At 46.7% G+C, this 16,874-nt stretch overlaps 1 protein-coding gene across 1 annotated transcript in view; it reads right to left on the bottom strand.

The window, feature by feature from the left end:
• LOC118018146 (hexokinase HKDC1) overlaps positions 1-16,874 on the bottom strand; it is a 43,037-nt gene that overhangs the window by 17,676 nt on the left and 8,487 nt on the right. Inside the window, exons 3-10 of the mRNA XM_035016609.1 lie at positions 14,180-14,328; positions 13,952-14,071; positions 10,154-10,249; positions 8,997-9,096; positions 6,352-6,535; positions 3,496-3,651; positions 2,240-2,473; positions 1,122-1,426 (exon numbers count right to left, since the gene is read on the bottom strand). Coding sequence (XP_034872500.1) covers positions 1,122-1,426; positions 2,240-2,473; positions 3,496-3,651; positions 6,352-6,535; positions 8,997-9,096; positions 10,154-10,249; positions 13,952-14,071; positions 14,180-14,328 — 1,344 coding nt within the window. The remainder of the gene's footprint in view (positions 1-1,121; positions 1,427-2,239; positions 2,474-3,495; positions 3,652-6,351; positions 6,536-8,996; positions 9,097-10,153; positions 10,250-13,951; positions 14,072-14,179; positions 14,329-16,874) is intronic.

The following is a 16,874-nucleotide window of genomic DNA, read 5'->3' as shown; positions in this document are numbered from 1 at the left end:
GGAGTCTGTCTCTCCCTCTGCTCCTCACCCTGGTCTCGTGCTCTCTCTCACTCTCTCTCTCAAATAAATAAATAAAATATTTTTAAAAAATTAAAATTAAAAAATGAAGGCAGAAGGATGAAAGGAATGAAAGAATAAACACTTGAACAGTGTCTTTTACTGCTCTTAGTTTCTTTCCCATGTAGACTCGAAGGATATTGGCTCTGGAAAAGATCTCTGTTGTTGAGAGACCCCAAGTGCGGCTGTGCGACCTTGAGTATGTCATCTGACCTCTCTGAGTCTCAGTTTTGGCAGCAATAAAATGGGAATCATTTTTTCTTTGTGTAACATACAAAGTGGTTGTGAGGATGAGATGAAATTAAAGATTCCAAAACAAATTACAAGATATAAAGCATTTTACAAAGGTCATTATTTCCAGGTGAGGCTCTTGAGGTTCAAAGAGGTGAAGTCACTCGCTTAAAGACCTGACCCCTCTTGGCTGAGCACAGGGAAGAATCAAGGATCAGAAAAGTCAGGGGCAGAAAACAATGAGAGCAGAGAGGAAGAGCCAAGCGCCAGGAGAAGAGAGAGAGGGAAGCAGGCAGGAGACAAGCCAGACGAGTCCAAGTATCCAGATGGCAGCTCCGGGGGACAACACCTGGGTCTTCTGTTTGCCAGCAGCATGGGGTACACGGCATGTTCTCAACTACGCAGGCACGCACATATAACCTCACTTAGGTATTCTTCCATTGCAAATGCCTGGGATCCACCAAGGCAAACAGATTTGGAAGGAGTACTGACCTCCTACCTTACTCCCCCTCCCTCCATTACAGAAATGAATCCAAGGCTTTTAAAACTAAAAACCTGGGGTGCCTCTGTGGCTCAGTCAGTGAAGCATCTGCCTTTGGCTCAGGTCATGATCCCGGGGTCCTGGGATCAAGCCCTGAGTCGGGCTCCCTGCTCGGCGGGAAGTCAGCTTCTCTCTCTCCCTCTCCTTCTCCCCCTGCTCGTGCTCTCTATTTCTCTCTCTCTCTCTCAAAGAAATAAATAAAATCTTCTTTTAAAAAATTAAAAAAATAAAATAAAACTAAAAGCCTAACTGGATTGAAGGAGTTTTGATGGGAACTCTGGGCGCGGCCCACCTGTGCCATCCGGCATCCCGCAGACGTAGGTGGGCAGCATCTTGACTGTGGCCATCAGGTGGGTGTCCTTTTTCAGCCCATACTCAAACTCAGTCCTCATCTTGCTCTGCACATCCATAAGCTGCTCTCGAGTCAGCCGGAACAAAGCCAGCACCTCATCGATCTGCTTCCGTTGGGCCTGCACACGGGAGGCCACCGCGGTCACCATGGCAGCCCCCTTGGCGCTGCCACTCTCGGACAAGAGGAAGCGGACGTCACAGTTCGGGACCAGTCTCCTCACCACCTTGTGCAGGCGTTTCGGGTATCTGAAGCAGGGGCGATGGCAAAATATGTAACAATCATAAAGGCCCAGGCCTGGACCATGGGAACAGACGCAGGTATAGCAGTGGAATGGGGGTCCTGAGGAGCCTTGCTGGGCTGGGTTTACCCCTTTAGTTGCCGGATGATGATGGGGCAAGGGGCTGACTGGGGGAGGGACTAGGCCAGCTAGGGTAGTGGAAGGGACACTTGGAGGATCAAAGAAGTGGTTATTTTATCACTAATATTTCCATCAGTAGGGCACGTCCACACATAATGTATTGACTGAGCATCATCTGCGTCCAAAGGGGAAGGGTCCTTTCCCCAGCTCTTTTCATTGTGTACCTGCCTGACTCCCAACACCACCTCTATTAGCTGGAGGGGCTCTCCCACTCCCTCCTTCTGGGAAATTCTCATTTCCCTGCATTTTCCTACCAGTATCCTTCCTGCAAACTTGGCAACCTCTGCCCTTCAGATTTTTCCCCATCTGTAACTGAGTGTATTTTACTTTCCAATATTAGCAGGTATTCAATAGTAATAGACAGATAGCTGGAGGGATAGATGGACAGATGGATAAATACCTGGATGGATGCCCTTCTAGTCAGGCAACTGGGCTTAGCAGAATATCTCTTTAAGAATGATCCCCCCAAATAACCCAGCCAGCTAGATGAATACGGTCTCTCTTTGCCCTGTAAACTCAGCACGGAGAGGAGATGGTTGGTTCCAGCCATACAGAGAAGCAGCGGAGTTTGGAGAGAATGCTAGGTCTCTGTCCTGGGGAGACTCGCTGGCGGGGGGTGTGCGCCCCAGGCAGCACTCACTGAGGGTGTATCTTGTAGACCGTGCCATCCATGCCCACCGTGGTCCTGAGCCGCGCCAGCTTCTTGTTCTCCCGGAGCCGTGTCAGGATGGCTGCCAGGGCTGCTGCACAGAGGTTGGCTGAACGGAAGGAAACAATGGTGCAGACATGCTGGACCGCGATGCAGTCGGCCTCCGAAGGCTCCAGGCCCAGATCTGTCAGGATCTCTCTTGTATTGGCAAGGCCTTCCTTATACCTGGCCAGGGGACAGGAATGAGAGGGTCACGTTTCTCCATCCCATGGAAGTTCCCTCAGAGAACCAGCTTTCCCACCTCTCAGGATTGTGAAAATAAATAAGCTGACACATCGTGATATAATAATGAAAACTGTATCAAAATCATCATAGCAGCCACCGTTTACTGAACACTCACTATGTGCCAGGCACTCGTCTGAAGATTTGACAGGCATAGAGCGGGTTACTTGTCCACACTTACATAGCTAGGAAGTGCAAGGGTCAGGATTTGAACTCAGGCAGTTAGATCATAGAACCCACCCTTTTAACCACCCTTTTAACTTCCACAGAAACTCAGTCCCTGCCATGCTCTGCACAAACAGATTCTAGGAGTCAGATGTCACTCTGCTGAGCTCAGAATCTAAACTCATTACAAAGCTCAGGGCAATGCCAGGGTTTCTAAGCCAGAGGAACAGGACCCTGAGTGGACTGGAGCCAGCTGCCTTCACCAGCCATCTCCCCATTGCAGGGACCTCTGTGTGAGGCCTCAAATCACCAAAGCCAAGGCCAGTCCCCAACAGTACCAGGTAGAGAAGCCTCTTGCTAGAGCAGGAGTTCGTAACTTAGATTCCATGCATGGGCTTTAATGGGTCAAGGTTGTCCTAATATCGTAAGGAATATTGAGTACAAACACGCATTTTTGTGGTAAAGGGTCCAGAACTTGAATTAGATCCTCAAAGGGGTCTGGGACCCTAAAAAAGCTTTAAGTCACCACTTTGGGGAGAAGGAAGGCAGCAAAATATAAGAAAGGAGTAGATCTCCAACTGCGGACTCCCTGGCCAATGAAACCAACAAGAAGCTGCATCAGAGTCACGGAAGGCATTGCTAACCCACCCAAACCTGGGCCCAGGTCTGAAGCTGTCCTGGTGAAGATCGGGATGGATCTGGTTCCTTCTGCTGTGCCACTACCATGAGCATACCACGCCTTGGCTACCCACCCTAACTCTCTGCGGACTCAAGGTGAAGGGACCCAGCCAGCAGCTTACTTCTCCATGGCAGCCACGTGCCGTGTTTCAATCTTGCCCTTAGTGTGGAGAGCAGAAGACTTCTCACCGCTGAACAGGAGACCTGCCTTGGCCATCTTCAGCAAGATGATCCTGACAAGTTCGCCCAGGTACAGGCCGCTGATCATCTTCTCAAACCTATGATTTAGTGAACAGATCAGTAACAGCTATGGTTATGGTTATGTAGCACCCTTTCCCTATGCCCACAAGCCATGGCCCATCGTCAGGACCATGAGCAATGGAAGGACAACTCCATGGCTCAGGGGGCCTCAGGCCCCATCCCAGCCTGGGGTGCCTTTGGGAGCTCACTTATCTCCTCTGGGCTACACTCCCCTCACCTATAAAAAGAGAGAACTATACTAGAGGAGATCTAAGATTCCGTCCTGCTCATGAAGTGCTTGAATCCAAGAATTTTTATCACAAATCACCCCTGGCCATGGGGGTAGCATTCTCATATTAGGCATAGGAATCTCGAACTCAGGAAATTCAGGTGATCCCAAGATTGCCAACCATGGCGTGACAAATCCAAATTTCAGATGCTTCCAATGCCTACACCATGCTTCTGGCCAAGAGAGAAAGATGCTGTATCTGGGAGTTGGGCTTGAGAGGCTCTACAGCCCCAGAGAGGTTCTATAATAGTATAGATGAAATATCCCTGCTACCTACACCTCAACTCTGAATCTGCATCCGACAAGCAATGACTAACTGTTTCCCAGGCAAACAACTAAATATAATTTTTATTCTCCAAACATAATAGGGCACAAAATCAAGGACAACCTGTTTTCTAACCAACTTAATCTATTTCATTAGAAAAAGTCATAGAACATCGCAGAAACAGAATACAGTCAAAAGAAATCCAGGTTGGGTTTGGGGAAATGAAGTTCATTTTAAGTGAAATGGAGAGAGTGAGGGTGATAAGGTCCAAAAAAATGGTCCTACTTTCTTGGGCCATGACTGCTCTGTGTCACCAGTGAAATGGGTGTGTGCCTGGGGGAGCAGTTATGTCCAAAGCAAAAATTTGCTTTCTGGGTATGCAGTGCTAGTGTTTGAATGGTTTCTAGGAGGTACTTTAAATATTCATTCACCAGAGCTTCTTGGAAAATTGGCCAGGACTAGCAAAATGCACAAGGAGTCTGGAACATTTACTGGGCCAGAAAATAAGGAAGTCTGTAAAGAGTGATGTGAACACATCGAAAGGACACAGGGACCAGCTTGAAGGGGCTTCCATTGGCCAAATGTGAAAATATTTGAGCATCAAAATAAATAATGATAGGAAGAAATGATACCCCATTAAATAAAAGAAAGAATCCCTGTGTTCCTATGAGGATAAACAGATCAATGGAAGAGATAGGAAAGCCATGATTTACAGGAGGTTCACAATGAATAAACATGATGGATTTAGAAATTTGTTAATGGATGCTCAAAATAAAGAGTGAAAGTTTAATGGGAAAGGGGATATTTCCATAGTCACAAAGTATCTCTTCACCAGATACGTATTCACAACAGAAGGAATAATAACAACCTTCTGGGAGAGAAACCTGTTGCGCAGTTCCTTGGCCAAGTGATCTGAGGGAGCATCTCAAGTAGTGAACAAACATCGAGGGCCTCCAGATACGATGCACTGAGGAGGACACACATCCCTTCTGTGATAGTTCTGCCAAAAACACACACCTGAATCTACTCATGAGGAAACGGTGGACAGTTGAGGGACATTCTGTATAATAAACGGCTTGTATGAAAAACAAAGAGATACTACAGAGGCTTTCCAGGCTCAAAGAGAAAGGCCACAAGATATCATGTGTGATCCTGAACTGAGCCTGGACCAGGACCATTCTTTTTTTCTTTTTTTATAAAGGACATTAATGGGGCAGCTAGTGAATTTTGAGTAAGGTCTGTAAATTAAATATTAGAACCAATTAAGTGTTAATTTCCTAATTTTGATAATTATACTTTGGTTATATGACAGAATATACTTGTTTGCAGATAATACACTTTGAAGTATTTACTTCAAAGGGATATTATGTTTGTAATTTAGTCTCAAATGATTCAGAAAAGTAATTTTATTCAGACATTTTGTGTATATGTGTATGTATATACATAAACACAGAAACAGAGAGAGAATATTAGTATTTAAGGAATCTAGGTGAAGGGGAATTTTGTACCACTTTTGTAACTTTTCTGTAAGCCTGAAATTATTTAAATTTTTTAAATGCCTTTTCATTCAACAAAAACTTAATGAACTACAATAATGTGTAAGACACTGCGCATAGAAAGGAAAGAAAAATCAGATGTGCAGCTCTGAGGGCTCAGCATGCAGGCAGAGCTGAGGCAGACCCAGAGACTTCTCCTGGTGAGCATGGAATGAGAGCCGAGAAAGACTCCCCAAGACCTAAGCTAGGAAGGCATCACAGCAGGTGCTGTGATTAGGCCTCTGAGAAAGTGGGGTGGCAGGGAGCACTGGAAACACAAACGAGGAGCTGGCCTGAGTCCTGCTCCCTTGGGCTGCACTGGTTTTGTTCTATTTTTGCTCATCTGAAGGCACCGAGAGGGCAGGACCTGAGTCACCTGGTTCCCAGCTGTATCTCCCCTGCCCCACACATACACGCTCCAGAAATATGGACTGAATTAGAATTGGGGTTATGACCTAGGGGAGATCACTCCATTTCCTTGCCTTCACTTTCACAGGTGCCCGATGAAACTGAAACCCAAGCCTCACCTCATAAACTCCTTGTGACGGGTAACTGGTCACAACTAGAAAGCCTCCCAGGTTCAAGATGTACGTGAGTGACTGGGTATTTACTGATGCCAATGCCCAGATGACAGCACAAGGGGACTCACAGTTGCTTCCCGGGGTTGAGAGAACCAAGGTCCAGCTCCCTGTCGAACTCGGTGCGGATGTCCTCCAGAGCCCCGTCATCCCCGAAGGCCCCCCACTCCGTGTTGATGCACATCCTCCCCTCATCGCCTTCCACCAGGTCAATGTTGCTCATGTCCTCCATGTAACATGCATTGGTGCCAGTGCCTGCACGAGGGATCAGAGCAAATACGCAAAGACCGAAAGGCTTCCAGCTGGGCAAAGACATAGAGAACTCTTAACTGCCTGAGAGCCCTCTGAATGTACCACAAAGTGCTTTTGATCCACTTCCTGGGGCCGGTTCTCACTGAGGGAAGCAGCTTTGGCAAGCCTGGAAGTTCATGAGGAATAAAGCTGACATGCCAAGTCTACACTTCTCAGATGTTAATGGTTTGCTGTCATGAATGGGGTCGATTGTGAAGAAGTCCCTGATGAATATGTATGAAAGCTGACAAAGCACATTTACAAAAAGGATGAGTTAACCTAACCTTATAAATTAAAAAAAAAAAAAAATCACCAACCCACAGTAATTTTTTTAATCCTTTCCTTAAGCTACTTAGCCTCTTCTCTATTTGATACTAAAAATATTCTTTACTCTGCCTGCCACAATTTGTTCCTAGCAGAAGCTACATCCTTATCTTTGACAGTTATTAGCTACCACATAAGAAAGCAACATTCCACTATTCAAACACAAAATCACCCCAAGGAAATGCCTCAAACACTAGAATATTGGGGAGTGGCTACAAATTGGGCAGTCTGTGTGGGACCCACCAGGATGATGGAAATGTTCTACAACTGGATTGTGGTGATGGTTAGGAAACTCTACATATACTAAAAATCACTGGATTGTCCCCTGGCCAGACTTATCAAAAAGAAAAGAGAAAGGACTCAAATAAATAAAGTCATGAATGAAAGAGGAGAGATCACAACCAACACCAAAGAAATACAAACAATTGTAAGAACATATTATGAGCAACTACATGCCAGCAAATTAGACAATCTGGAAGAAATGGATGCATTCCTAGAGAGTATAAACTACCAAAACTGAACCAGGAAGAAATAGAAAACCTGAACAGACCCAAAACCAGTAAGGAAATTGAAGCGGTCATCAAAAATCTCCCAACAAACAAGATCCCGGGGCCAGATGGCTTCCTAGGGGAATTCTAAAAATCATTGGATTGTACACCTTAAATTAGAGAAATTTTTATGGCTCAAAGCTGCTAAAAAATTATTTTTTTTAAGTATCTTCCCCTGTCTAATGCTCTGGTTTGAGGATTTTAAAGCCAACCTAAGAAATTTCTTGAGAGAAGCAGAATGTAATGCAATACCTGGAAAAAGCTTTTCTAAGAAAAGTGTGGACACAATTTAGGCATGTGCAGCCTACCAGACACAGTCACTGAGACACAGTGGACGGTGGCTAGAAGCCATGGCTGGCATGCGCCCATCCCATTGTGAGCTGTGGGGCTCCGGAATTAGGAAGGCAGATCAAGCCCCTCAGGTGTAAAGATCCTGCCCCTTGGAAACTCCAGATGAGGAGAAGGGTTGGAAATTACAAAAAAGCAATTCAGAAAACTCTCTCCAATAGTGGTAAGGGAATGGGGAGATGGTAGGAACTATTCAAGAAGAGCTGATAAATCCAATCCGTTTGGCTTTATTGTCTCCCACACTGCCTTCTCACAGACGCCTCTGGCAGAACCCTGCCAGCTCAGGTGTTGAGGACCACACAGCAGACACCTCCGCTGTGCTGCAATATCCCTGATCTAGGCCCCATCGTGTCCTACCTGCATAGGGGAATGGCCTCTTGGCTGGTCATCTTGCTTCCATTCTTGCCCCCAGTAGTCAAGTCTCTTTGTCTGACACAGCAGCCAAAATGAGCTTCTTAAAAATGCACACCCCCTTTATCCATCCCCCACCCAAAGCCCTCCAGTGCCTTCCTTCCTGCCTCCTCTTGGGATAGAAGCCAAAGACCTCACAGTGACTATGTCCTGTGTCCGATGCAATCTGCCCAGCCCTGTCCACTCTCTCTGGCCTGAAAAGCCCACTCCTTTCAGCCTTCAGTCACTTTGGTTCAGCCACTGTTCAGCTTCTTAGGGTTCCTGGAGCATCCCAGATGCAATCCCACCTCAGAGGCCATAGGTCTCCTCTTTACTTTGCCAGGGCCTCTCCATCTCCACTTTGCTCCCTCCTCCTCATCCCCAAGGTCCCTGCTCAAATGTCTCCCTCAGAGAGACCTGCTGTGACCACCCCACCACACTCACTCTCAGTCACCTCAGCCTGCTTCACTCTTGTCATCAGCCTGCTTCACTCTTGTCATCACACCAACCATGACCTGACATTACCTGTCTGGACCTTTCAGGCCTTTCACCCACCTCCCTGTTGAAAGCTGCACAAATACAGGAACCTCTAGGTATTAACTCCACTGCAAACCCAATGCAGAGCACAGGGCCTAGCACACAAGACGCACTCAGCAAATACTTGTCAAATGAATGCATTAATTTTGCATTTCCCTACGTTATATCTCATAAACACAAAGTGCCAATACCCTCCCACAGAATGTACTCAATTTGCTAAAACTAAGCCCCAGACTAGCCCCTTTCCCGACCTGGAAAATCAAGTCAAACTGAATTACCAATGATGACACCAACTTCACAGTAGGGATCATCATAGGCGCACGTCATCATGGTCCCCACGGTGTCATTGACCAAGGCCAGGATATCCACGTCTATGTCCTGATGGAACACAAGTCCCAGAGGGCATCAGGGGGTGGGAAGGGGGCATCATCCCTTTATCTTTCCCCAGAGAAGAAGCAAGAGCAGTGAAGGTGATGAGACAATCACTAGCTCCTTCCTGGAAGAGACAGGGCCTCTGTCAAGTTCAGGGGTCTAGAAGAGAGAAAGGGCAGTTGGGAACTGAAGAGTAGAACCCAAGCTCCTGGTTTATGGCTGAAGGCCTCTGTGCAATGGAAAAATGAGGGACAGACCACTAGGAATCCTGCCTTTATTGGAAAGACCCCCAAGGAAAGCATGTTTCTCCTGGGAGCAAAGCCCTCCCTCGCCCATGGGGACAGCTTAACCAGCCTCAGCCAAGTCTTCTCCATGGGCAGCACCAGGGATTTCTCATCTGGGTTTCCCATGTTGATAAGTCAACTTGGATTATTACCCCAAGGTAATATGGTTCCCCAAGGTTTGGGGGAGCATTCTAAAGTGAAATGAAACAATAAAAGAAAAACACAGGATACAAAATAGTATGATTGCCTCTTTAAGGAGAAAAAAGACTAGAAGGGTATCCATCAAAATATCACTCTTGCTGTCAGGATAACAAATAAGTTGGGTTTACTTGTGTACTTCTCAGCTCAGCAAGGAGCATGTCTTGCTTTTTCAGTTTAGATTATTATAAAATTTAATCAACGAATAGAGCTAACCCATGAATAGAGAGTAGAAAATAGGAGAGACAGCCAGACTGGAAAGAAAGCAATATTTTAAGCAAAGAGGAAAGGTGATTAGAGTATTACACATGCACGGGATCTAACGGAGACCCTCTGAGGGGGCTGTGGCAGCTGGGGAGGTCCCAGGGAAGCATGGGGCCACATTTCAACAGCCACAGGAACAAGCACCATGTACCGAGGCTTACTGGTAGGTTTACCCAAATTGGTCACAACTGGCCACATCTATACCACAATGACACCTGCCGCAAGATCAATTCCTTCTGATTCTCCTTCTAGGACACACACAGTAGGAGACCCCACCTGGAGAGAAAGGGGCTATGACTGGGAGGCGAACCCCTCACCTTGTGTTTTCTTATGGCTTTGGTCAGACAACTCACTACATCTGTGCCTTGAACTCCCCGTGCCTTAAACTTCTTGGTCCATGAAAGCAGGATACCCTGGGGGAAGATTTCAGAGCCAGTTAAAATGAAGAAGGCACTCAGTTCTGAAAATGAGTGGCAGAAATTTCATGCGTAAAGTGCATCCCCACGGGCTTCTCCTCTTGAAGCTGAATCACCCCCAATTCTTTCAACATTCCTTCAGCTTTTTCTAAACCAAATACACATCTTTATTGCATCTGAGCAGTTTGAGACAATATACGTAATGGCAGAAAGAACAATCACTGAGAACATGGACGCATAAGACATTAGTCAAGTCATTTAACCTCTCTGAGCCTCAGTTTACTCATCTGTGAAATGGAGAAACCTCATTTCCGTGCCTCTCTCACAGGAATGCTCTGATGGGAATACCAGGCCTGTGGTAGGTACACATTATGTGCACAGAATGCATGGATTGCCAGGTCCACAGAACAGAACTAACGTGGTATTACCTGGTAGGACTCCCTTGGGAACTTAAGTTCAACTTAGAAAAATGGCTCTCTACCTGCATTATCAATTATGTGCATAAAAGTGGTGTTTCCTGGGGTGCCTGGCTGGCTCAGTCAGTAGAGCATGCGACTCTTGATCTCCGGGTCATGAGTTCGAGCCCCACGTTGGGTGTAGAGATTACTTAAAAATAAAATCTTTTTTGGGGGCGCCTGGGTGGCTCAGATGGTTAAGCGTCTGCCTTCAGCTCAGGTCATGATCCCAGGGTCCTGGGATCAAGTTCCGCATTGGGCTCCCTGCTAGGCAGGGAGCCTGCTTCTCCCTCTGCCTCTGCCTCTGCCTCTCTCTCTCTGACTCTCTTGAATAAAAAAAATAAATAAATAAAAAATTAAAATAAAAAAAAATAAAATCTTTTTTTTTTTTAATGTTTTAAAAATTGGTGTTTCTCAAGAGTTTTGTAAAATAGCAAATAATCAGAATGTTTCAGACTGGAAGAGAATTTTGGAGACTAAGAGATTTGCCCAAGGCCACACAGTCAAAAATAGCTGAGCCCAAACTCACAAACTCCCCACCACACCCTCCCAATCCTCTCAGTTTACGGATAAAGCTGGGAGGTTTTCAGAGGAAGGAAACTGCTCTAGATCTCAGTGAGTGAAGGACAGAGTCCAACTGGAATGCAATGGTCTAACTCCTGACTAGGGACCAGGGTTTGTTCCCTGCACCACAGCGCTGCCTACTGGCAGCCCTCCCTAACTTCTGCCTTCATAGGTCAGGGAAACATCCCTGCTTCATGGGATAGAGGAGTAAGAGACTGTAGGGTGGCATCCCCCCAAAAAGGGTGCTAGGGACAATGTGGGATGCATTAGGAGCAGGATGTATGGGGGAGTGGAAAATAAATGCTTGTGATATATAGTTAAGTGGAAATTTTAAAAGGACATGCAATTATATTTTTTAAAACTGTGCATACAGCATAACTGTAGCTGCAATTTTTCTCAAATATGAAATGGAAATAATAATATCTACTTCCTATGATTGCTTGGGGATTTTAATGAGATAATACACATAAAGAGTTCAGCACAATGCAAGATACACTGCCAAAATCTGGGGTATGGTGTTGCTATTTTTTTTTTTTAAGATTTTATTTTATTTATTTGACAGAGAGAGACACAGCGAGAGAGGGAACAGAAGCAGGGGGAGTGGGAGAGGGAGAAGTAGGCTTCCCGCCGAGCAGGGAGCCCGATGCTTGGCTTGATCCCAGGACCCTGGGATCATGACCCGAGCTGAAGGCAGACGCTCAACAACTAAGCCAACCAGGTGCCCCTATTATTATTATTACATAAAGATGCTGGTAGAGATTTGGCTTAGAAAAATGCCAAAATCTTGGATAAACAAACCATACATTCACCCCCCAGGTATCAAGAAGATATGTAAGTTTGGTTCTCAAACTCAAATGAATTCCAGCAGAGCTTGAGAAGTCTCTTCCTTCTTCCTGGGGTCTCCATTTCTGAGCTCGGAGAAGATCTGTTTAACTACTCCGTGAATCTGATCTCCATCTCGGGGCCTGATTCCCCATGACTCCTCCTCCTACTTCCTCTACAGATTCTGGGACCTCTGCTCCTCCAGTCAACAAAGACGGTGACACCTCACAGCCTGACTCCACCTGGCCTCTTCTCACATTCTCTGAAACCTTCTTCATACTAGTTTTTTCCAATCCTTTTTTTTTAAAAATAAAATAATAAAAATGTGAACCTCAGCCCATCCCCTGTCTGGATAGATCACGGCAAGTTCCCACTCAGTGGAATCAATTAAATGATTGATTGTACTTTTAATTGTCAGATAGTTAACAATCACCTATAAAATACAAGACATCATGCTACAGACCCTGCAGGTGGAGAAAAATATAAAACAGGGGCGTCTGGGTGGCTCAGTCGGTTAAGTGTCTGCCTTTGGCTCAGGTCACGATCCCAGGGTCCTGGGATCAAGTCCCGCATCAGGCTCCCTGCTCCGCGGGGAGCCTGCTTCTCCCTCTGCCTCTGCATCTCTCTCTCTGTCTCTCATGAATAAATAAATAAAATCTTTTAAAAAATAAAAAAAAATAATATAAAACAATGCCTGCCCTCCAGAAACATCTGTTGAGTCAGGGGACAAGGTACAAAAGTACCAAGAGACCAGTGACATAGGGACAATCCTTGTCGTGGCCCTGCAGCTACGCACCAGGCACAGTCTGGGGCCCGTGGCAGAGGTTTGGTCTAAGCTTCCCTTCAACCCGGCAAGGAGCTATTATTACCCCTGTTTTCCGGATGGAAAATCAAGAAGCTTAAGAAGTTATGTAACTTGCCCCGGGGACACAGCTTGTTCTGAGCCATGATTCAAAGACATGTGTGTGGGACGTGATAACCCATTCCTTTTCCACTCTTCCCCACTGATAAATGGCCCATGCCAGCAACAGCAAACACATCCCAGGGCAGTGCATGATATCAAGGTGCTCCATGAACTGACCATCAGCTGGGCGTCATGACCGGCACGTGCAGGAGGAGATCACGGGCTCCCACCCCAGAGGCGTGGGGCCTGGGGATACCTGACTCTTGACCATGACTCGCTGACCCCAGAAAACTCATTGTCCTTTTCTGTGGCCCCTTACTTATTCTCACAGATCTATATAAGATTGGGTTTGACCTCTCCCTGTTTATCAGTTGAACGTATGAGGCACACAGAGATGAGACCCCCGCTGGGTAGTGGCCCAGCTGAGACTGTACATCCCAACATTGTCATTCCAATGACCCCATCTGCATCCTCTTCCTAAGGGCTCACTGGAGATTGAGATTCCCTGAGCCTTCCTCCTCTTATTCTAGTCAGCTATGTCAGGGGTGCTAGGTGTGGTCCCCAGACCACCAGCATCCACATTCATCACCCAGGAAGCTGTTAGAAATGCAAATCTGAGGCCCCACTGATTAAGGAACTCTGGGGTGGGGTCCAGCAATCTGTGTCTAACAAGCCCTCCAGTGGATTCCCATGCAACCAAGTCTGAGAACTAAGGGGTAAAAATTGTTCTGCTGCCTTGTGCCGTGCCCACGTCAAGTGCAAAATCAAGGCTGCTGCATTTACGAGTTCTCTGCCTCACATTTCCACCTCACTGTGCAAAAAAAGAAAAAAACAAAACAAGAAGACTCCTGCTGATCTCTCCTGTTCCCAGCCTGACTCCTTGAACATGCCCACACTCCCCAGCCCCAAACCCAAATCCTGTACAGCTTCTTCCCTCCCCGGCATGAACCTTACCTCTTCCAATTTAGTCTGTCTGCAGGGAAAAGAAAAGGTTAGGCCAAGGGGCAATTTCTTATGCTTCAACCCTTTCGTCTTCATGAAATCTGCCAGACAGTCAGCTACGTAGTCAAATAGCTAGAGAGAAGAGAAAGCACAGGATGCTGCGCTAAGGCATGGTCACTTATAAACTTGATGCCAAGGCCATCCCCCATCCCCTGCTTCATAAGAGCCCCTGCCCGATACCTCTGAGCCATTCCCTCGGATAATTTCATTGGGTGTTGGATAGAACTGACTCTCCATCTGGACATTTCTTTTCCCCTCTTCAGAGACTTGCACCTTCAAGACGCGAAACTTGGACCCTCCAAGATCCAGGGAAAGAAACTCCCCATTTTCTATGAAAAAAGAAACAAACAAAAAAGTTGTCATTTATGGAAGGCTGTTCTATGGCCAGCTTAGCTTTAGAAGTCGGGGCATGACCCAAATCTGCCCACCAGGCCATGCTGGAGGGCGTAAATGTGGAGAAGGCAAATCTAAACCCACTTCAGGCAGGTAGTATCAGACATGGGCCTCGAGGGTGGAGCCGAGTCCAGAATGCCAGAACCAGGCTGAAGGAGCTGATACTCCAAGTGTGGGCAAAGTGCCGGTAAGGCAGGAGGAAAAGGCAGGGAAGCGTGCAAGGAAGGGAAACCAGCCCCATACAAGCCTCAGTCTCTTGGACAGATGGAAAACACCCCAGGAGGGAAAAGAGACAGGGACCAACGGATGGACCCTACAAGCCAAGGATCTTCAGATTTGGGGCCAGACCCAGCCTCATGCAAGACCAATGCTATTAATAAAAAGGTGGATATGACACATGTGTTAAGGAGAGGCAGCCCACTTCAGTGACTTCAACTCGGGATCCAGCCAGTATTCCTGCCAGGACACCTGCCAGTCTTCTGCATTGGCCACAGATACAGGATAAGAATGCAGGTGTGCATACTTGTGAACCAACAGGCCTTTGTATAGAATTATCTGTCCCTGAAAAGTGGCAACAGGTACCAGGTGTGTTTCATGATATACGCCCAAAGCACATGTGAGTGAAATTCCAGGACCGCAAGTCTGGTCCCCCCAGTGGCCTTGTTTTGTACCACATGACCCTAGATACAGCTGCATGCAGATAAGGGACCAGCTGGCCATTCAGATTTACTCCGTGTAACATGTGAAATAAAACAGTGAGAAATTGCTAGTTCATGGTAAAGACTGAAGTGGAAGCATCCCCCAAACCAGAGGTTAGCTGGGTAGCCAAGGTGGCCCCATGTATGTAGGCTGAAACCACAGAGGAAGACCCAAGTCCCACCCAGTCCCCTTGCGGCCTGAGAGGACCACAGCTCCTGCCCTTGGAGTCCCACAGGACCCTACGTGTCCCCCTTTTTGCTCTCCGTGTCCTTGTACAACAGACCTCCTTTTCTGACCTGGCTTGACTGGGTTCTCTGCTCCTGGCAATCAAAGAGCTAGAGACAGTGCTCTGCAAACTTGAATGTGCATGTGAATCTCCCAAGAATTTTAACATGCAGATTGTGATTCAGTGGAGGTGGGGTCTGAGATTTTAGTGTTGTTGTTTTTTTTTAAGTTTACTATTTATTTATTTGTGTATTTGTTTATTTATTTATTTAAGTCCATCTCTACAGGGGCTTGAACTCATGACCCCGAGATCAAGCATGCTAGCAGGGCACCCCGGAGATTTTGTATTTCTAAACAGGTTCCCAGGTACTGCTGCTGCTGGTCTGTGGACCACAGTCAGAGTAGCACAGGCCTTAGTCATTTCCAGACCCAGCTAGCAGGATCTTTTATTTTTGTGGAGATTATCTGGAAAGCAAGATTCTTATCTCCCTAGATCTGCCCCCAAAGAAGCCTGATGGAGCCATTTATTATTCAGGAAGGGAATCCAGGGACCTAATATTGTGCAACTTTTGTTAGCATTCATCACATACCAAGCAAGAGATGCTTTCACAGATGTTATCTTGTTGAGCAGGAAATAGGGTAGATCACACAGTCCATGTACGAACATTTACTGAGCGCAACTCTGTGCCAAATAGTATGCCAAGTGCTAGGGAAGCACAGGGAGCGCTATCTAAACCCCAGGGGAGGGGGGACAGAGCTGAGTGCAGAAGAATGCAAGGGAGGGAGGCAGCCAGAGCAGGTCCCAGGGAGAGGAACGGAGCCAAGGAAGGAGCTCACATAGGGAGGGCAGGGTCTGCTTTTGAGGAAGGAGGGACGTGTGACAGAAATGAGGCTGGCATGTAGTCTCTGGATAAACTAGGAAGGATTTGGGAAAACTGGCCCACCCCAAAGAGCTTGAGCTTTCTCCAGAAGGTGAGGGGGAGCCACAGAAAGATTTTAAGCAAGGGAGTGCCAAGTTCTGATTGAGATTTGGGGAAAATGCCTCTGGCACCAATCCGGATGGACGGGAGGATTTTCATAAAAGAGGAGGCTCCTGTGCTGCGATTCAGGTTGGAAGTGATCTGTGAACCCTCGTGCAGCCTAGCACGGAGTCATTCCTTCCTCTGGCCTCCAGGGCCACTGTCGGCGTGCAATCACCTGGCTTCACCAGTGACTCAACACGCCATTTCCTGTAAACCGGGTGGGACCCTTTCTGTGACTTTGACCCCAGAGAAAGGACTCATTGGGCCCTGAGGGAGGCAGGACCTGCCCAGCAGAGGCAACAGCGGCAGAAGGGCCATCAGGATCTCTACAGTAATTATTAAGATTATTATGACCTTCGTCATGGGGATGGAACGTACAACGTGGTGACTACAGTTAAGAATAACACGCTGCATATTTGAAAATTGCTAAGAGGGTAGATCTTAAAAGTTCTCATCGGAAGAAAGAAGAAATTTGTAACTATGTGTGTTGCCAAACGTTATTGTGGTGACCACTTCGTGATATGTCCAAACATCAA

Source organism: Mirounga leonina, unplaced genomic scaffold, assembly GCF_011800145.1.
Source record: "Mirounga leonina isolate KUSES-001 unplaced genomic scaffold, KU_Mleo_1.0 Mir_106, whole genome shotgun sequence".
Taxonomy (NCBI): Eukaryota; Metazoa; Chordata; class Mammalia; order Carnivora; family Phocidae; genus Mirounga; species Mirounga leonina.
Note: the sequence above shows the minus strand (reverse complement) of the source record. Positions and strands in the feature narration are given on the sequence as shown.